Source organism: Narcine bancroftii, chromosome 1 (assembly GCF_036971445.1).
Source record: "Narcine bancroftii isolate sNarBan1 chromosome 1, sNarBan1.hap1, whole genome shotgun sequence".
Taxonomy (NCBI): domain Eukaryota; kingdom Metazoa; phylum Chordata; class Chondrichthyes; order Torpediniformes; family Narcinidae; genus Narcine; species Narcine bancroftii.
The window spans coordinates 105,493,281-105,516,238 of NC_091469.1; the positions used below are offsets into that span (position 1 = coordinate 105,493,281).

Below are 22,958 nucleotides of genomic sequence, written 5' to 3' on the forward strand. Positions count from 1 at the left end.
GGTGTTCCTTTATCTATTTACAACAATAATTTAATTTTGCCTCTGCCTTTCTCTAACTGGATTCCTTTACAAAGTTCATAATACAGTAAAATCCCCATTATCCAATGTGGTGATACAGCCTACTGTAGGGGGAAACCTGTGTACCTGCAGAAGAGTAATGGAGGACAAGGAAACACCTGGCCGGCTGTTAATCAGCCAACCTGAATGGACCAAGCCCCACACGGTCGGCTGCCAATCACCCTCCGAGATATAAGCTAGATCCGGTCCTTCGAAGCCAGTCTTAGAGCTTGCAACAGTATTCTCACAGATAGCTCTGTGGAAGTTTATGTTGAATAAAGCCTGCAGAGCAGACTTTATGTTTTGTGTGTCTGCTTCTATTTGATGGCACACCATATCCAGCACCTATTGAGATTGTGGGTGCCAGAAATATGAATTTTTGGCTGACCTGAGATTCCCTCTTTGAATGCCTAACTAATACACCTTCATTAAGAATCCACCATTTAAAGACAAAAGGCAGTGCAAAATGTAAAGTTGTAACTGCACTGACTTACCACAGCTTACAAATAAATAAAGAATACTCTCACTCATTTCTTTCAGCACTTTCTTTTATTATTCACTAGATACAATGTTGCATTTTTTCAACTCGCCAAACATCACCCAACTAAACTCCTCTAATCTTATTGGTTCACTGCCACACGGGTAATCCCGTCACTCACTTTTCTACTCCCGACGAAGATAAGTACCCGACCATGACAACTCCCCACCCTCCCCCCAGCCTCTGAGCCACGCAAGGGAGGTGACTAATTAGAACTATCCCGCCATGTAACAGTCTGGAGGGCTGACAGCTCTGCCCAATCTTGTATGATAGTGTAAGACAGACAATGTACGGTCCGGCAGTCAATGGTGCAACTGGCCCTCTGACTCTGGCTCCGATGCAGAACATGGACCATCGACATACGCCGGCTTCAACCTGTCAATGGAAACTGTGTCAGCTTTTCCATTCCTTTTTATCAGTTGGCATCGTAAGACCTGAAAAGGGCCATCGCAAATGGGCTGACATGGTTTGAAAACAGCATCATGCCGGAGGAACACAAGACTACAGTGTTGTAAATCATCTGGCTCATACACTGCAGGTGACACCTGCCGCGTAGGAGTAGGTCAGAGTAATCTCATGTATACCCAAAGATGATCAAAATAACTAGCCGGATCATTGACCATTGTGCTTGGACTCAGATTCATAAACTTTTCTGGCAAGGTTAACGCAAAGATCTGCCTTAACAGCTGTAGGCACACTAAGCAGGACCATGAGCAAACATTCACTCCACATAGATGCATCACCACCTGCTGTTAATACTGCCTTCAATTGCTGATGGAAATGCTCAACGAGGCTGTTGGCCTGTGGATAGTAACCCATAATGTGAATATGGGTCATGCACAGAGAACCAAAGAGAGCTTGGAACAATGTTGACTTGAATTGAGACCCTCGATCCATTATAATAGTGACCAGGACACAGGAAGATGGAATGCAAAAATCCACAAAAGCCATAGCAACCATCTCCGCATCACTTACGACATCAGTGGTGGCCGGCACTGCTCACGGCGAAGGTAATTATGTGACCGTGACAAAGTAATTTGAAAAAAAATCAGCATTTGTAGTCTTTAATTATTTAAAGTTCACTTTAATCAAGTAAATTCCATAACTTAAAAAAAATTAAATTCGAAGCCCAGTCGATGGCGCTGAATCAGTGTTGTTCCCACTGTTAAGCTAATAATTTACACCCCCTCTCCCAAGTTTACAGATAAAACCTTACTAATACACTGAATAATAAAAATAAAAATAAAGATTCTTAATAGGCAGGGATAGTCAAGTCGAGTCAAGTCAAGTTTATTGTACAAGTACAACCCGATGAAACAACGTTCTCTGGTCTTTGGTGCAAAATGCTCAAATGCACAACAGACATAACACACATGTAGACAGGTAGACGTTTGAGACAATTGCCTCATCAGCAAGCAGCATCATCCAGCTCTTTCATCATGGGTGGGGGCGGGGGGATTTCATTCCAACGCAACTTTATCGAAATGGCTGCTGTAGATGGAACACGACCAGGGAGCTCCGCTGGCTGAATATTTGCTCCCACCCAGGCAACCTGGCTCACCTCCAAGCAAGTGCTGTGGTCAGGCCCTCAGCGAACCTTCCTCACGCTGACAACTTGGCTCACCTCCATGCAAGTGGCAACAGAGGAAAGAATGTGGGGCATTGCTAGTTCAGCGAGGCAAACCTGCACATGACCAACAAAGTCTCAACACTCCTCTGTGGGGTCCAACCACCCAATCTTATTGTCCGAATTTATCTGTCTATTTATTTATTTATTTATTTATTTGTCTATTTATTTATTTATTTATTTGTTTGTTTTAGCCAGTTGTTTGAGTTTCCGATCATTAAAATTCTGGATAATGGGGATTTTACTGCAATTATATTTGAGAGCATGCCTAAAATATTCTCAAAGTATTCTTGCATTTCTTTGTCAAAATTGTTCATTGTCTAAATTATTTGTTTTCTCTGAAGGTACCTCACTCATTTCAGGAGTTTTCCTTGAGGGGGATCCTGTAGTTAAGAACTAGGCATATTTTTTAAATTTAAAATTTTATTTACAACACAGCAGAAGCCAATTCCTGCCATTTAAACCTGTGTCGTCCAATTACACCCAAATTAACCTACAACCCCGTACATTTTGAAGGGTAGGAGGGAATCAGAGCACCAGAAGAAAACCCATGCAAGTCACGGGGAGAACATACAAGGACCTTACAGACAGCAGTAGATCCAAACGTGGGGCACTGATGTTGTAATCGCATTGTGCTAACCGCTATGCCGACTGTGACATCTGAAACACAAAGAACTCTGCAGGTTAGGGAGAAAGAAGCAAAATTAATGCTTCAGATCCAGCCACAGTCCAAGGCAACAGTTTGGCAGTGGGAACCAAAGGGAACATTTGTAAGCTGATGGTATGCAACTTGGTGGGAATACCTGAGTCACCAACACATACAGCACAGAGACTGTCCCTTCAACCCTTCAAATCCATATTGACCATCAACCACTTACACTAATCCATAATTGCCATCTTCTCCACCACCCCACCCTCCCCCACTCATTCTCAACAGCTCTCCTCATATTCTACCACTCACTTCCACACAAGGGGCAATTTAAAATAGACAATGAACCAACCAACCTTCAGGAGTCTGGAGCACCCAGAGGAAAGCTATTCAGACATGGGAATAATGTACAAACTCCTTACAGATGGTGCCAGATTCAAATCTGGGTGGCTAGCACTGCAACAGCATCACACTCACTATTTGATGTCGGCTCTCTTGATGTATCTTTTTTTCTAATGGATATTGCCTTATGTGAGGTTACTATATATAACTCCTCTCTGCCTGCAGATCTTCCCACCCCGGATGGCTTGAGGTTCAAGTCTATCCGCGAGTCCTCCGTCGAGGTGGAATGGGACCCTGTGGAGATTGCATTTGATGGTTGGGACATCATCTTCAAGGATCCTGTAAGTCAAATGTTAAAACATCCTGCTACATTATGATGGGCCACATTCTGATCACATATCTCGAATTTGCAAACTTTTTTGTCGTTCTGCCTTATCCATAAGCACATGATCATATGCAGCCATTAAAGTGACTTCACTTTCAGAAGTGGAGCGCAATGTATTGCACAACTCTGTTGTATATTCAACAAAAGTGCCAGTGGATACATGAGCTGGGTTTGTTCTGGATAGAGAAGATATCAAAGTTGATTTCTTCGCAACATTGACCTCAAAAGCAATGAGTATCATGAAATAGATGTTATTAATTGATATTTTTAAAGTGTAATGTTATGTCTGCAAATTATTCTGCCTTACTTAAAGTTTACTTTTTTCTTTCCACTCCTCACTAAACTCTATGATGTAATTTAGGGCACTTTTCTCTTCGAGCACAGAACAGTATAGCACAGGAACAGGCCCTTTGGTCCATCATGTCTGTGTCAACAATGATGCCAATCTAACTAATCTCATCTGCCTGAACGTCATGTAACTCTCTGCATTGCTGGCCTGTTCATGTGTCTACCTGTTAAACATTGTATGATATATTCCCTGGCAGAGTGTTCCAGGTACCTACCGCTCTTTAAACATTTCCCCTCTTAAATCTTAACCTTAAATCTGTGCCCTCTAGTGTGTGACATTTCCATCCCAGGGAAAAAGTGGAGATGTCAGAGGTAGGTTGTTCACATGGAGGAGCCTGGAACATATTGCCACAGCTGGTGGTGGAGGCTCATACAGTAAGAGATTTTTCAGCATGTACACCAAAACAATGGGTTAATGCAAGCTTCCAATCTCCTTCACGCCCCCCCCCCCCTCACCCTGCCACAACATGTTCCCTCAATGAAAAACAAGCAATAACATATCATTTTCTTTCAGTAAATTCTCGCAAGTTTATGAAATGCAGACAGCTGTAAAATATTTGAATATCTGTTTCAAAAAATGCATGACTAGAAGTCATATTTCTTGCCATTACTTTTTGTAACAATTAATGGTGTCAATCCAATAAGCCTTGGCTAACTTGATGACCAGAGAAAATAGAACGGAGTATTGGGATGGAATGATAGAAACTGGTTAAAGTTTCACATTCCCAAGACATAGATTTGAGGATAGATAGTACAGCACAGTACAGTCCCTTTGGCCCCCAATGTTGTGCCAACCCATTCATTCTTAAATAAAACCTAAACCCTCCCAACCTCGCAACCCTCTATTTTTCTTACATCCATGTGCCTGCCTGAAATACCCCGAATGTTTCAGCCTCCACCAACCTGCCCCTGGCAAGCCATTCCAGGCACCTACAACCCCTAATGTCTCCTGAAACATTCCTCCCTTCACTTTGTACAGATGTCCTCTGGTGTTGGCCACTCCTGCCCTGAGATAAAGGTGCTGGCTGTCTACCTTATCTATTTTTCTCTTGTGGACCATGATTAAGTCACCTCTCATCCTTCTTCACTCCAAGGAGAATAGCCCTAACTCTGCTAACCTTGCCTCATAAGAAATATTCTCCAATGCAGGTAACATCCTGGTAAATCTCCTCTGCACCCTCTCCATAGTTTTCACATCCTTCCAATAATGAGGTGACCAGAACTGAACACAATATTCTAAGTGTGGTCTCATCAGAGATTTATAGAGCTGCCACATTGCCTCATGCCTCCTGAACTCAATCCCCTGACTAATGAAGCACAGCATTTCATAGGGCTTCTTCACTGTTGCAGCAACCTTGAAAGAATCTATGGATTTGGACCCCAAGGTCCCTCGGTTCTTGAACAGTGTTAAGCATCCTACCATTAGAAATGTACTCTGCCTTTGTTTGATCTTCAAAAATGCATTACCTCATACTTATCCAGACTGACGTCCATCTACCACTTTTTCACCCAACTCTGCATCCTGTCTATATCCTGTGGTGTGCGGACAGAGTTAATGTGGTGAGTGGCCAGGCATTGACTGATTCTGGAAAAGGATGCATTCACAGCAGCCTTTTCAAGGGAATTGTGAATACTCAAAGAGGACAGTTTGGGCGGCACAGTTAGCACAATGTTGTTCCAGTGCCAGCGATCAGGTCTGGGGTTTGAATCCTGCACTGTCTGTAAGGAGTATGCATGTTCTCCTTGGTGTCTGCGTGGGTTTTCCCCATGAGCTTCAGTTTCCTCCCACCCTTCGAAACATACCAGGGGTTGTAGGATAATTGGGCCGAAATGACCTGTTAACGTGCTGTGGGTCTAAATTTAAAATTTAAGAGATGAAATGCACACAAGTGCTGGAGGAAGTCAGCAGGCCAGGCAGCATCCATGGAAAGCAATAGGGCAGTCAATGTTTCGGGCCTGAGCCCTTCATCAGGTATATAAAACATGTGCAAACTCCCGAATAAGAAGGTGGAGGGGGTGGGGGTGGATGGCGGTGTGGGAGCGAGAATAAATATATTAGAATCTAATGACAGCAGAGAACTCTCCCATGCAATCCAGAAGGCAAAGCATAGGTATACACAGAAAATTCACAGTCAGCTGAACAACAGACCATGTGGGGCAAGGGATCAAAGCTATAACAGGCCACAAGACAACTTTGTGAGACAAAGACAATGATGCTTCCCTTCTGGATAGACTGAACGTCTATAAATGGTTCAATGAGAAGAACAGGCTGATGCTGGAAAAAGCTCTGCAACCCCCTGATGACGGGCCCCCTGCATAGCTACGGCTGAGTGAGGAGAATCTTATCCAAGGTGAACCCACACAAGGCAGCGGGACCAGACAACATACCCAGTCAGTTACTGAAGGACTCACCATCATCCCAGTACCAAAGAGGGTGACAGGAACAGGCATTAATGACTACAGCCCTATGGCACTGACCTCCACTATTATGAAATGCTTTGAGTGTTCTGGTGATGGAACACCTCAAAGCACACTTCCCAGAAACACTGGACCTATTTCAATCTCCCTATGTTCCACTGATTATGCTATAGCCCTGTCCCTCCACTCCATCCAGACCTACCTGGTGAACAATGCCCCATATGCCAGGCTGCTGTTCATTAACTTCAGCTCAGCGTTTAATACGATCATTCCCCAGAGGGTGGTGGAGAAGCTGTCCTCACTGGGACTCAACACACCTCTCTGTAACTGGATTCTGGACTTCCTAACGGAAAGACCACATTCTGTCTGGGTTGGTAACAGAACATTAAGCGCTGCCACGCTGAGCACTGGTGCACTTGAAGGGTTGTATGCTCAGTGCACTCCTGTTCGTGCTACTGACCCACGACTATATCACCTGATCCAGCTCCAACAGTGTCATCAAGTTTACAGATGACACGACAGTAATTGGCCTCATCAGGAACGATGATGAGTTGCACTACCGAGAAGTGGTGGAAAATTTCATGTCTCAATGTGGAAAAGAAAAAGGAGATGATTGTGGATTTCAGAGGACTTAAGTTCAACAGTGACTGGACTTCCTGAGAAGACTGAAGTGGGAAAGCTACTGGCTGTCATTTCTGTCAGTCTTCTACAGAAACTCTATAAAGAGTGTCCTGGCCAGCTGCATCACAGTCTGGATCAGAGCTCAATCCACAGAACCATATGAGTGGCAGAGAGGATAACTGGGATCTCCCTCCCCACCATCAACATGATCTACCGGGATCACAGGCTGAAGAGAGCGCGCAAAATCATTAAGGCTCCCTTCCACCCCGCACACAGCATTTTCCAGCTACTCCCATTGGGAAAGAGATGCAGGAATATCAGAGCCAGAACCAGCAGGCTGAGAAATAGCTAATTCCCACGGGTTCTGAGACAGCTGAACTCCTCGACTGTTCATACAATCCCTCTGAGAATCTCCTATTATTTAACAATAGTAATTTAATTTTATATATGTACTGCATATAAATCATATGTAAATATTTGTACTATGTCTATATATGTGTTTGCATGTTTTTTATGCTGAGGACCGGTTGTACTTTACAATTGTATGGCAATAATAAACTTGAACTTGAACAACATGCAGAAATGGATTGTGCAGTGATGTAGCACCTAAGGCCACCTCTGTACAGATCCAGTGACCCCAATTCGATCCTGACCTCCAGTGCAGTCTGCGTGGAGTTCACATGTTCTCCCTGTTGCACCATGGTTTTTCCTGGATGCTCTGGTGAAAAGAGATAATTAGCTTCAGTAATTATCTTTGCGCGTACTAGGCAGATGTCAGGAGAATAGCCAGGGTGGGGGTAGGGGAATAGATGGATGGATGAGAGATGATAGGGTAAGAGTAAACAGGAGGAAGAACAGGATAGATGGGCTTGCTCTGAGAGGCAGCATATTCTTGATGGACAGAATAGTTTCCTTCTCTTTCATAGCTGATATGAAAGTATATATGCTCAATGGCAGAGAGAAAGGAGGAAACATAATCCTCTGGAATGTAACCACAATATTTTCAGATCTAAATAGCAGTCAGCTCTGAAGTAAGAGGGGTGAATTCACCACCAACTTCCTCCAGACATCTTGTCATCTGTCCATCTACAATAACAAACTCACTGCCTTATGTCCAGGAACAGCTATTGCTATATCTATATCTTACAAAAATAAATGATCTCCATGAAGCACCTTTTGTTCCAGTTTCTTGTAGCTTGATAAGCATATAAGAAAGAGGAGCAGGAGTCAGCCATCTGACCCATCAAGCCTGACTGATCTGGATGTGGACTCAGTGCCTCTACGCCATCATCCTTAATTCCCCTATTCTTCAAAAACCTATTATCTGGATCTTAAATACATTCAATGAGGCTGCCTCTACTGTTTCTTTGGGCAGAAAATTCTACAGATACGCCTCTCGCTGTTCCTCCTCATCTCCGTCCTAAATCTACTCTCCCAAACTTGAGACTGTTTAAAAACACGGAAATGTTGGAGGAATTCAGCACATCTCATGGCATCCACAAGAGGTAAAGATCACCGATATTTTGGGCTTGAGTATGACATGAGTAAAATGCAGATGGGCACCTGAGTTAGAAGTAAAGGCAGGGGGACTGTGTGCCCTATTTCCAGTCTCACCTGCCAGTGTAAACAACCTTGCTTTTATCTTATCTACACCTCAACAACTTTTCTCTTGGTTACAGAAGAAGGATAATGGCGAGATTTTGAACAGCGTGAAGAGGTCACAAGTATCATTTGTGCAAACAGGACTGGCTCCAGGACAAGAATATGAAGTCAGTCTTCATGTGGTGAAGAATAATACCCGTGGACCGGCAACTACACGGAAACTGACAACGAGTGAGTAAATTTTCCCTTGCCGACATGTGTGTCCGTGGTCACATGCACTGCCAGACTGGGACTGCTCACCAATTGGAGGAACCACACCTTATCTTCTATCTGGGTACCCTCTAACTGGATGGCATTAGCATGGACTTCTCTGGATTCTGTTAGCACTCCATCCCCCAACTTTTCCTATGTCTCCTTTTCTCTAGCTCTGTCCCTCTCTCTCTCTTCCCTTTTTCCTCTGTCTCCTTTTTGCCCAGCTCTGCTTCCACAGAGCCCCAAAGTCCCCCTCCCCCAGTCAATTCTCCCCCTTTCCTCTCTCCTGTGTCCCATTCATATCTAATGAGCATCTTTTACCTGTTGCTCTGTCCTCCTCCTCCTCCTGCTCATTCTTCCCTCTCCATCCTTTTAATTCAGGTACCTGCCTGCTTTTTATTCATATATCAAGGAAGGGCTCAGGCCCGAAATGTCAATAATCTTTACCTCCTACGGACATTGCAAGACCTACTGAGTTCATTTCTGTGTTTTTACTTAAACCTTCATCTCTGCCTGATTATATTCAAACTCAGTCATCAATTTTGGTCAGTGCACTCTACTCCCAGAGCTGATTAAAGGAGACCAAATGTCAGTGATGTCACAGGGAACCTTTTCCATAATTCATCACATTGCTAAGAGTCCAGTTTTTCTGTCATCGAGGCACAGAGCGTGAAAATAGACCCTTCGCCCAACCTGCTCACGCCAACTAAAATGTCCCACCCACACGAGTCCCACCTGCTTGCATTCAGCCTCTTTCCCTCTCAACCAGCCCTTCTCTCACTGCCACTATAAAGAAGGAGCTACAGGAGCCTGAAGATGAACACCCAATGGTACAAAAACAGTTTCTTCCCCTCCGCCATCAGATTTCTGAACGGACAACGAACCACAGACACGACCTCATTTTTTTTCTCTTCTTTTGCACCAATTTATTTATTTTTTAATCAACTTACAGAAATGTAATTTCCATTGATTTTTCCCTTGTGATGCTCAGTAATACTGCCGCAAAACAAAAAAAAATTTTGTGACGTTCATGACAATAAATTCTGATTCTCTTCCTTGCCTATTCTATTCTAACCTTTGCTTTCCGTGTATTTGTCTCATTGTTTCTTAAGCATTTCAATAGTATCTGTCATAACCACCCCCTCCAGCAGTGTGTTCCATACACCCACCACCCTCTATGTTACCCCTCAGGATCCTGTTGCTATGAAAACAAATCAGTCAGTTTTTGGTGTCAGGATAGGGTGAAATTGACAACTTCAGGATTTTGATCATTCATAACTAAACTTGGAAATCTACAAAGAAGAGGAAGGCTGTGTTTGCACTGGAGAGGTGTAGAGTATATGCACCAGAATGTTGCCTGGATAAGAGAATTTTATTGGCTTATTTTCCCTTTAGTGAAGGTGGCTGTGGGATGACCTTTCTGAGCTATATGAGCTAATAAGAGGCATGGATCAGGTAGGAAATCAAGGAACGACTGCTCCAAATGTTCTGTCCTACACTGGGACAAGGATGATGTTGTTGACATCAGAGAGAAACTTACGAAGATTTACTGGGAGAGATAGTTTCGAGGTAAAGAGTCATCTGATAAGTGGGAGAGATAGGGAGAGCAAATTGTTCTCTTTGCCGAACTCACAAGCTTCCTTGACTCACTTGGCGTACTGTGTAGAGTTTTGGACGCTGTACTTGAGAAAAGACGTGCTGCCATTAGAGAAGATTTACTGGAATGATTCAAGATTCAGGATTCAAGATTCAATTTATTGTCATAGTAATAAAACAGTGTCCTATGACATGAAATTCCTTTTTGCCTGCTGCAGGGCAAGCAGATTCGCCACAGGCAGAAGTTGCCTTTGCCTTCTTACAGTCAGATAAAAAAGAAGCAAGAGTTCCCCCAGAGTCAATGAGTGTCCGTAGATTCACCTCCAGCACTTCCACAGCCTCTGCAGCCACACAGAGTCCAGTCCAAACCATTGGCAACCTGAGCTCCAGATCTGTAATACAGTCATGGACCCCTCAGAGCCCTCGGCATTTCCGAGCATTCCGGTTCCGATACCTGGCACCCCTGCGACCAGTTCAAGGCAGTCTCCAGCAATCCACAACTTGGTGTGAGTCTCCCAACAGCGGTCTCCAGCAGCCTGCAGCTTCTGTGGCTTCCTCATGTCGATTCACCAGCACCCCACCGCAGAGACCATTCACTGGTCCACCTCCGTGCTCCCAGTCCCGTGGGTCGTCTCTTCAGCTTCTTCTTCTGAGACAGGGATTGGTTTTCCCATTTTCCGGTCCTCTGCGTCCCTGGAGTCGACAGCCCCTCGTGGCTGCTGCCAATTACTAAGCACTGCCATCTTGGGCGCAGATCCCGAGGCTGAGGGATCTCAAATAAATACAACCGTCTGCTCCCTCAATGGGCCATTCAAAGCCCACGCGGAGCTCAAGACAGTTGAATAGGTGGCTGGACCCCTCAGGAGCGCTGCATCTCCGCTCTCTCACTCCCCGCGGGTTTGCATCAGCGGCAGCGCTGCCGCTATAGCGGCCTCAGCAGCGCTGCCATCTTTGAGATTCCTTTGAATGATACCAGGAATGAAAGGGTTAATATATGAGAAACAATTGCCGACTCTTGGACTGACACATTGGAGTACAGAAGGATGAGGGGGAACCTCATTGAGGCATTTTGAATGCTGAAAGGCCTGGACAGAGTAGATGTGACAAGGATGTTTCCCAAAGTAGGGGGTTTTAATACCAGAGGGCACAACTTCAGGATAAAAGGACGCCAATTAAAAACAGAGGTGCCGAACACATTTCTTTAGTCAGAAGGTTGTGAGTCTGTGGAGCTTGTTGCCTCAGGTGGCTGTGGAAGTGAGGTCATTCTGTGTATTTAAGGCAGAGATTGACAGGTATTTGATTAGTCAGGGCATCAAGCTCCAGAATCTTGTGATTTTGTAATACTCCCCATAGTGAGTTCAGATGAGAAGTATTCATTCAAGATGATAAGACATTGGAGCAGATTAGACTTTTCAGCCCATCGAGCCTGCCCCACCATTTAATCATGAGCTGAACCATTTTCCCACTCAGCCCAACTGCCTGTTCTTCTCCGCATAACCCTGGCTAATCAAGAACCTATCAATCTCTAACATTAAATACACTTAATGACCTGGCCTCCACAACTGCCTGTGGCAGCTAATTCCACAAATTCACCACCCTCTGGGTAAAGAAATTCCTCCACATCTCTATTCTAAGCAGACGCCCTTCAATCCTGAAGTTGTGCCCTTTATAAAACTTTGCTGCTCTCCTGTGGCTCCACACATTGATTAACACACTGATCCTTAACCTGACCTACTCTCTCCCTTGGTAACTATTTTGCACCTAAAATATAGATCAAGGGATTGACTTGATCTACACTGCCTGGAAGTGTCGAATACCTCCTCCTTTATCCTCAATACCGCTCATTAGTCTGGGCTCACTTATCCTGCTAACCTTGTCCTTTCATCAAACAGTAACATACTGGCCTTGGTCTCTCCCTCTTCCACTTTTAATAGCTTCTCAGTGGCCAGATGTTCCTTCAACTGAAAGCAGGCTCTCCGGATTAACCTCTGGCAGTCCCTGTTGAATACCACGAAATAGCCTCAATTTTGTTAAACCAAAAACACCTGTAAATAAAAGGAGCAACATGAAATATTCCATCTGGGCACTCTCCAACCAGATGATATTAACATTGATTTCTCTGGTTTATACTGGACCACTCCCCATTCTCCCTCTCCTCCCTATCCTATCTCTTTCCTCCAGCTCTCCATCCCCTTCTCTCTCCACTCACAGAGCTATACCCCCTCCCCCTGTTTTCTCTTGTGCCTTCCCTCCCTTATCCACCTTTTACGTCCTGCCTGTGGGCCAAAGCTCCTCCCCTTACCCCTCTCCCCACCATTTTGTTCTGCCTACATTTTGCTCAGACCTTGATGAAGGGTTCAAGCCTGAAACGTTGGTTATGTATGTAAAAAGAAAAATTCTGAAATCATTAGGCAAAGACTGGCAGATGGTTAATTTGTGCCTTTATTTCAGAAGAGCTGGAGGGACAATTCCATGTGCGACACTGTTAGCATAGCGACGGGCGGCACAGTTAACGTAGCTGTTAGCACAACGCTGTTACAGCACCAGCGATCAGGACTGGGGTTCGAATCCCTCACTGTCTGTATATTCTCCCCATGTCTGTGTGGGTTTCCTCCGGGTGTCCAGTTTCCTCCCACTATTCAATATATACCGGGCATGTAGATCAATTGGGTGTAATTGGGTGGCATGGGCTCATGGGCTGAAAGGGCCTGTTACAGTGCTGTATGGCTAAATCTAAGTCTTAAATTTTAAAAAAAAGAACAGGCTGCTGAGTAGAACATCAGTGGTAGGAGGGTCAATGGTGATGATCCTGAGAGACAATATATACCTGCATTCTGAGAGGCAAGGATTGATTGGAGATAGTCAAATGACTTGTCCAAGGGAGATCATGTTTCATGAATTTGAGTTCTCTGAAGAGGTGAGCAAGAGAATTGATAAATCCAAGGAACCAGGTGCAATCTACATTGACTTCAACATGGTCACACAGAGTTGATTTGCCCAGAGGTTAGGTGGCTTGGGACCCAGGCTGATCAAATCAATTAGGTACAAAATTTCTGGGAGGAGTCAGATGGTGGAAGTAGAGAGAGGCTGTTTTTCACATTGGAGACCTGTAACCAGTGGTGTGCTACAGGGATCGGTGCTGGATCCACTGCTATTCACCTTATATATTAGTGATTTGGATGAGATGTCTGTGGCCTTGTTAACAAGTTTGTAGATGACACCAAAATTGATGGTATAGTAGACAGTGAAGAAGGTTGTCTTAGATTACAACAGGATCAAGATCAACTGGGAAAGTGGACAAAGGAATGGCAGATGAAATTCAACTCAAGTGCAAAGTGATGCTTTTTGGGAAGTTGAACCAGGGCAGGACATACACAAAGAATGACAGGTCCCTGGGGAGTGTTTTGCAGAACAGAAAGAGACAGAGGGATACAACACACAGTACTGTAACAGAGGTGACAAGGAGGTGGCATATTGCACTCTTTCTTTGATTGGATGGACCATTCAGTACACCAGTTGGGACATCTTGTTACATTTGCACTGTCCATGAACATCGTGGATGGTTCTGGCCACCATATTATTGGAAGGATGTGATTAAGCAATCAGGACCAGGGTTCGAATCCCACTGTCTTTAAAAAATTTGTACGTTCTTCCCATGTCTGTGTGGGTTTTCCCCGAAGATTCCAGTTTCCACCCATTGTTCACAAATATAATGGGGGTTCTAGGTCAATTGAGTGCAATTGGGCAGCATGGATTTGTGGACCAAAAGAGTCTGTTATCGTACTGTTGGCAAAAAAAAAAGTGCTGGGTAGATGGAATAATGTGTCAGTAAAGTGGAGTAGGTGGGCAAAGTTTGAAAGACATTTGAACAGGTTTGTGGATAGAAAAGCCTTGAGCAATGATTGCCAAATGAAGGCAAAGGGGTCTATCAAATTGGACGTTAGGACAAGTGGCCTGCTTCTGTGCTGTGCAAGAGGACTTTAACTTGCGTACAGAATCAGGTCACCATCCAAGTGCAGTTGTTAATGGTTTTCAGCTGGATGCAGAAGGCTGATCAAGAAATGTCTCCATTCCTCACAACAATTAATTGGACTATGCAAAGCTTCACACATACACACACACACACACACACACACACACACACACACACACACACACACATGCACACTCACACACACACACACACACACACACACACACACACACACACACACACACACACACAGTCGAAGCATTGAAACCTGCAACAGTGCAGTGGCAAGCAGGGAAGCGTGTGGATGGAAGGTGTGTCCCGCCCTCCTGCCCCAGCCTGCTCAGTGCCCCAGCCCGCTCAGTACCCCAGCCCTCGCAGAGCCCTGCCAGAGCCACTCTAAATTTTTTTTAATTTTTTTTTAGATTTAGACATTACGCATGGTAACAGGCCATTTTGGCCCACAAGCATGTGCCGACCAATGACACCCAATTTACTTACAGCCCCATGTACATTTTGAACAGTGGGAGGAAACCAGAGTCCCTGGGCAAAACCCAAGCAGACACAGTTAGAATGTACAAACTCTTTGCAGACAGCATGGGATTCAAACCCCAGACCCGATCATTGGTGCCATAGCAGTGTTACCCTAGCCACTACTCCAACTGTGCCTCCCTATTGCACTCAACCCCCAGCATTTCCAGACTTTCGTTCGACATCTTGCTGGGTATTTCACTGTCAAGACTACTACAGAATGGCAGCAAGAAACTCCCGTTTCAGAAAGTGCATGAGTTATTTTAATCGTTTATTCAGCTCCCATGTCTGACATGACCGGTGATCCAATTTACTGATGATTTCCTCAGTGATTGATGCCCCAAGCCAAGTAGAAGTGAATGAGGTCACAGACACCACTGCGCACATCACCTGGCTCAACCCGACTGCTGAAGTTGAGGGAATCAGCCTGCTCTATGGGACTTCAGGCAGTGACAGAGAAGTTGTCGAACTTCCTGACACCGAGACGACCCATTCTATTGCCCAGCTTCAACCAGACACGGAGTATGAAGTATTGCTGTTTTCAAAGCGTGGAGACATGAGAAGTGTTCCTGCTGTCAATACCTTCACAACAGGCAAGTCTGTATTTTTAATGATAATGAGTTTATTGATGTATCCATTTTACAATTTACATATGCACCAACATTCTCATTTGTTGCAGCCAAAAAAGGTACTTTGATTAAAAAAATACAATAGAATAGATCAAATTAAATTGAAAAAAAAATCATAAATACAAAAGATAGTTTATATTCATCGTTACAAAAGTGCAAAAAAAAGTGGCATTACAATATTACAGACAAGCCTTTTTGTGGTGTTGGACCAGTGGCTCATTAGTACGACAAAGAGAAGTTCAAAAGCTTGATCGATGTTGGAAAAAAACTGTTCTTGAATCTAGAGGGGCTGGTCTTCAGGCTTCTGAACCTTCTGCCTGAAAGTAGCAGTGAGAAGTTTGTGACCATGGTGATGGGTGTCCTTTGTGATGTTGTCTGCCTTCTTCTAGATGCATTCAATGGATAGAAGGTCCTAGTCTGTGATGCACCTCTGTTCATTACCCTCTGAAACTTTCCTGGGCACTTGAATTCGCGCCCACTTGCCTGCTCTTTGCTCGTACCTCGAGGAAGGACTCAGGCCCGAAATGTTGATACTATGTCTTTACCGATGTCTAAGAATGCTACGAGTCCTGCTGAGATCCTCCAGCATTTCTGTGCTTTTACTACAATCACAGCGTCTGCTGATCTTCATGTTTTACATGAATTCCCAAACCAGGCTGTGATGCAACCAGTCAGTATACTTTCCACAGGGCACTGGCAGACTATTTTCTTTCTTTTTCAAAACATTTATTGAAATTGAAATTCCACATTTAAAAAAATAAGAGTACTTAAGAATACATATTAAATAATCAAAAAATAGAAACGAGTAGAGTACACCACACTCAGATCACACTATTTCATCCACAGTACCCCACAGTCTTAATCAAGCAAATTATATTACAGTAATATTTATTATAAAAATAAAATCTAGTCCCATTATCAAAACTGAAGCTGTTTGGCATAGAGAGAGAGAAAAAATTCCCTGTCACTGTAATAAATTACCTTATTAGATTTTAATACCAAATCAAAATTTTGAAAATAATTCAGAAAGGGTTCCCACAATGTTTGAAAACTTAAATTCAAATCGGACATTGAGCATCGAATCTTCTCTAAGTCTAAATGTGACATCATCATGTAACCATCGATTGTGTGTGGGCGAAGCAACATCCTTCCATCTAAGCAACACTGCCCGCCAAGCCAGAAGAGTAATAAAAGTTAATACATGCAAATCAGATGCAGTTAAAGACAATTATCAATGTGATGCAATAATTATAGCAATTATTTATTTTAAAAATAGGGTGACCGCAATTCGGTAAGTTTAAAATCTTGAATGGTATACTTCAAGGCAACATGGTGAGCATTAGTGGATAGCACAACACTGTAACATCGTCAGTGATCGGGACCTGGGTTTGAACCCCACACTGTTTGTAAGGGGTTTGTATGTTCTCCCCGTGTCTGCGTGGGTTTCCTTTGGGTAACCCGATTTCATCGCACCATTTAGAACATACTGGAGTTGGAGGTTAATTGGGTGCAATTGAGTAACACAGGCTTGTGGGCCAGAAGGGTATGTTACCATGCTGTATGTCTGAATGCATGTCTAAGTTAAGGTGCTAAATTGCATGGAAGGTTTATTTCAAAAGTGTGAAAGATGACCTGGTGAAAATAGATTGGGAGTAGATATTTGTGGGTAATAGAACATCTGGCAAGTGGGAGCTTTTGTTTAAAAGAGTTCAGGCAGAATATGTTCTGGCCGAGGATGAAAAGTAATCTTGGAGAATTTTGGATCTAATGTTGTCTTGATGGGTAGAGGGTCGTGGTGGAAGGGTGGTTTGTGATTGAACCATAGAGATCATTGCTGGGACCCCTGCTGCTTGTGAAGCATATTAATGACCTGGATTTGAATGTGCGTAGAACATAGGACAGTACAGCACAGGAACAGGGTCCTCATCTTAATGTGATACCAAATCAAAGTTTAGCAGTTAGTGCAACGCTATTACAGCATCAACGTCCCAGGTTCTAGTCCAGTGCTGACCGTAAGGAGTTTGTACATTCTCCACATGTCTGCATTTGTTTCTTCCGGTTTCCTCCCATGTTCCAAAGAGATACAGGGTTAGTAGGTGCATTGATCACATAGTTTATTTGGGCAGTATGGGCTTGTGAGCTGGAAGGGCCTGTTAAGATGATGCATCTCTAAAATTAAATGAAGTTAAAAATGATCTTCCTGTACAATCCACGTCCCTCTTTCGTCTTCCTGATCATGTGTCTATCTAAATGCCTCTTAGACATCACTACTCTATTTGCTTCCACTATCTCTCCAGCAGCCCCTTCCATCCACCTTCCACTGTGTAAAAAAAAACACCTTGCATATTTGCTTTAAATTTTTCCCCTCTCACCTTCATTTCCTGACTTTTTTATCTTGAACAAATCTACGCCACTCATAACTTTAGAAACTTCTCTCTGGTCATCTCTCAGCCTCCAATTGTCCAGAGGGAAAATATGCAGCCTTATCCAAGCACTTCTTCAAGACACAGCATGGCATCGATTATGTGAAGCAAATGGCACAATCTCCAGCATCTTCAATGCAATAGCTGGAAGGCTTGAATTACAAGGAGATATTGGAATAGGATATTTTTCCTGGAGGGTAGAAGGGTGAGGGGAGCAGAACACAAAAGGAGGACAGCTCCCCTCCACTGGCCTCTCCTTTCTGCTTTCTGCAGGGACTGCTCCCTCAGGACCTCCCTTGGTCACTTGTCCACTAATCCCCCTGCCTTGGCACCTACCCCTGTGACCACAGGAGGTGCTTCAATGTACCCACACCTTCTCCCTGACCATTATTCGGGTCCTCAAACAGTCCTTCCAAATGAAGAAACTCTTCTCTTGTAAATCTGCAGGGGTCATCTGCTGCATCCAATACCCCCTTTGTGGTCTCCTTTATGTCAGAAAGACTGGATGCAGACTGGGAGATCATTTCGTTGAGCACTTGTGCTCTGTCCACCATAATAACAAGGACCCTCCCAGTGGCCAATCATTTTAATTCCACATACCATTCCCACACCAACATGTCTGTTCATGGGTTCATGCACTGCCAAATGGAGGCTACCTGCAAATTGGAGGAATGACATTTTATATTTCGTTTCCAGCACTCTCCAACCTGATGGCATTAAATATCAACCTCATTTCCATTAACCCTCTCCCCCAGTCTCCCTCTGTCTCCTTTTCTCCAGCTCCCAACTGCATTCCTCTCCCTAATCCTATCAGAGACTCCTCTTCCCTATAGCACTTCATTCACCTCTGCCCTTCCTTCTGTATCCACCTGCTACCCCATACCTGTTGCCTGTGCTCTCCCTTCATCCTTCCTCCATCCTCCCCCCAACTTTTTAATCAGGTGTCTTCCTGATTTTCAACTCTTTTGAAAAAGAGCTCAGGCCTGAGACATTGACTGTTTTTTATTTCCTGTGGGAGCTGCCTGACCTATTGAGTTTCTCCAGCACCTTTGTGCACTGCACTATGGAACCCAGCATCTACAAGCTTACCTTGTTTACCTCCATTTGGCTGAGGGGTGACCTTTTAGAAGTTTATATAATCAAATCATGAGGGGCATTGATAGAGGAGATAGTTACAGTTTTTACGTAGGTCAGGGGAGTCTATAAGTGGAGCATCTGGGTTTAGGTTTAGAGGAGAAGTATTTAAAGGGGGCCAGAGGTTGGTGGATGTGTGGATTGGTTGCTGTACAGAATTTGATTGGAGGTCAATCCACAGGACCAGAAGAGTGGCAGAGAGGATCACTGGAGTTTCCCTCCCCACACCTTCCCCCTCCCCCCTCCCCAATCCATGTGATCTACTGGAATCATTGTTTGAAGAGAGTATGCAAAATTTTTGAGGACCCCTATCACCCCTTACACAGCATCTTTCAGCTACTCCCATTGGGAAAGAGATGCAGGAGTATCATAGCCACCACCACCAGGCTAAGAAACAGCTTCTTCCCACGGGCAGTGAGAATGCTGAACTATGAAAGGAACTGTTCACACTCACCATCCGAGCCTCTCACGTGTACTAAACTGTAGTTATTTATTTGTTTTTATATATGTATGTTTGTCCTGTGTATGTATCATTTGTCTGTATGTGTATTATGTCTGGCTGTATGTCTACATGTTTTGCACCAAGGACCGGAGAATACTGTTTGTTGTGTTATACTTGTGCAATCGGATGATAATAAACTTGAAATTGAACTTGAAGGAGCTGTCAGCAGAAACAGTATCATCAGGTATAATTACAACACTTAGAAGAAGTTTAGACAGGTACATGGATAGAATCAAGTTGGCACATGGCACGACAGTAGTTTGCCTCATTAGCCAACAGCAATGAGTCGCACAACAAATGGAAAATCTCATGTTATGGTGTGAGTAGCAACCTGAGTCTCAACATGGACAAGACAAAGATGATCGTGGACTTCGGGAGGACCTTGAATGTCCAAACTCCACTACACACTAATAGATCAGTAGTGGAGAGAGTGGAGAGCACCATGTTCCTCAGAGTTCACTTAAGTAGTAACCTATCCAGGACACAAAACATCTCCTCACATGTCATGAAAGCACAACATTGAATGCACTTCCTGAGAAACTGAGATGGGCAAGGCTATCGGCCACCATTTATGTCAATTTTCTACAGGAGCTCTATCAAGAGTGTCCTGGTCCTCTTCTGCTACCATCAGGAAGGAAGTACAAGAGCCTGAAGATGAACACCCAATGGCACAAGGACAGCTTCTTTCCTCTGCCATCAGATTTCTGAATGGACAATGAACCACAGACACTATCTCACTTTCTCTTATTTTTTGCATTAATTTATTTATTCTTGAGTCTAACTTTTATCAATATTTGCACTGTAATTATTGCTGCAAAACAATTCTCTGATTCTGATATGCCCTGGAACTTTGAGAGCTGAAACTCTGTGTCATTTCAATTTTTTCAATCATGCAATAACTTTTTAAAGAGGAATGATTATTCTTTCATTCAAAATCAAGCTGAATCCAACTTTCAACAACTGCTGCAGAATTCTGTGCTGTGAAACAGTTTCTGTCGACTCTATCAGCCAGTGTGTTACTGATGTCACAGTATTAATTCTTTGGAGTTCATGAAAAGCCTGTGAATGTCATTCTAACAGATGTTTCAGTTAATGCGGTCAATGGGTTCGATCCAAAGGGAGGAATGTTAGTCTATTGTTACTGTGTCATTATATATTGTATATTGTTATTACACAGGCAACCCACACAACTGTGAGGTGGAAGTAAAGTAATCTGTTAAAAATTTTTATTGATGTTTGTTTGGTTATTTATTTACCACTGGGTAGAAGCTGATTCTATCCACTGAGGCCCATGCTGCCTGATTACAGTTCAAGTTTATTATAATCCGATTGTACAAGTACAACCCAACAAAACAGCGTTCTCCGGTCCTCAGTGCAAAAACATGCAGACACATGTACAGACATAACACACATACAGGCAAATGACATATGTAAAAATAAATATTGTTTAATAAATAGTAGAGTCACAGAAGGTTTGTCTGAGTAGGTCATTCAGTCGTTCAGCATTCTCGCCAACCGTGGGAAGAAGCTATTACTCACCCTGGTGGTGCTGGTTCTGATATCTTTCCTGATGGAAGTATCTCAAATATGCTGTATGTGGGATGGTAGGGGTCCTTGAAAATTTTGCAAGCCATCTTCAAACAACAATCCCAGCAGATCACATTGATGGGGGGAAGGTAAAACCCAGTGGTTTACCTACCAACCCCATACATTTTTGGAAAGTGAGCTATAACAGGAGCACCTGGAGGAAACCCATGCAGCCATGGGGAAACACACAAACTCCTCACAGACAGGGCTGGATTTAAACCCAAGTTACGAGCACTGTAATGGTGTCACACTGACCCGCCTCTTTAACCCCCCTGTAGAAGACATTTTCTTTATTCTAATATATCCTAATTTCAAAGTATCATCTTCCAAAGCGTAAACTGCAATATCCCAAATTTAGATCTCTTTAATGTAACAAATCAAACTCTGTGGCTGTTACTTTATGTAGTTTTAATTCATTGATAGAACAGATAAACAATTTGTATAGCTTCACAACAAGACTTTCATAATGATGAATAACAAAGCATTTACCGTATAAAGATAATCCTTTAGTCTCTAATTACTCAAAAGTTGTCATTACAAAAGCAATAGCTAAAGATTGCTCTAAAAACACAAAGATATATAGAGATACAAATTTAAAGAAAAATTTCTCATGCTCACACTTCCTTCACATCTTGTAGAATGATAGCAAGCAGTTAGGCTCCTTCTTGATGGCTGAGTGCTGGAGTTCGGGACCCTGGAGGGTCAGGGAAAAAAATTGTCACAGGCCTGCCTGCCTTATTAAATGTTGCAGCTCGAGCAAAGTTGGATGCTCCACCTGGAATGGGATCGATTCATCCACAGTGTGCATCGCTGCCCTGGCGATGTCGCCCTTGATAAGTATGAAGGCGGCTTGGGCTTATCCCGACAGGAGGCAGGTGGTTGTTTCATCAGGGGACGGGCTTTGTCTGTATAATTAGGGACCAACTGGGCATAGTAGGAAAAGAACCCCAAGCACCTTTTCAGGGACTTGAGGTTGTGGGGCAGTGGAAGCTCCAGAAGGGGGCACATGCAGTCATGCTGTGGATCTTGGCCAAATGGGATTTGGAGGCCAGGGCGACTTTATACTTTGCCGGGGTTACCACGAGTGAGTAGCACTGCACTATGCCCGGGGAATAAAGCTCTCCATGCTCCCAGTAACAAATAGGTAGTTAGTGAGGCGACTGCTTACCTCGATGTCCATCATGGCCCTGGCTAGTTAAAGTGGGTTCCTGGTCCAGCGTGATCGAGGCCAACATCTGGTCACTGTCTGAATCACTGTTGTAGTGCTGGTTCAGGGGTGCCGTCCAAGATGGCTGCACCCATACCATGCATGCAGTGCTGTTCCTCACTGGTGAAAGTGATGCTGTCCCAGTTAGCCGTCCCCATAGTCCCACTGAGCCATTCCCCATGACTGAAAGTGTTGCCGGAAGTGACGTGGTCCAAGATGATGGCAGCTGATGGAGTAAGGAATGGACCTACATACCTTCCCATAGTGTTCCTTCTTCCCACAGGCAGAACATGTCACGCTTCCGGCCGGGCAGCTCTTCTGGGAATGTTTAGCATGGCCATAGATGTAGCACTTCAGGTGCTCAAAGGCAGCGGTGCTGACCTGAGACTCCATGTCCCAAGATGGCAGCGCCTGTGCTCCCCACGTGGTGGCGCGTTGCCAGAGGAGAAGACCTGCGCATTTAGTTGTGCTGTCTCGAGCGATATTGCCAGGCCAATGACTTCCTGCAGGCTTCAATTGCCCTTTTCTAGGAGTCTTTGT

The 22,958-nt window shown here is 44.0% G+C and overlaps 1 protein-coding gene across 9 annotated transcripts in view; it reads left to right on the forward strand.

The window, feature by feature from the left end:
* LOC138762150 (tenascin-like) overlaps positions 1-22,958 on the forward strand; it is a 189,820-nt gene that overhangs the window by 66,781 nt on the left and 100,081 nt on the right. For all 9 annotated transcript variants that reach the window (XM_069935624.1, XM_069935656.1, XM_069935646.1 and 6 more), the window contains 3 exons: positions 3,439-3,554; positions 8,665-8,818; positions 15,266-15,529. In XM_069935624.1, the coding sequence (XP_069791725.1) occupies positions 3,439-3,554; positions 8,665-8,818; positions 15,266-15,529 (534 nt within the window). The remainder of the gene's footprint in view (positions 1-3,438; positions 3,555-8,664; positions 8,819-15,265; positions 15,530-22,958) is intronic.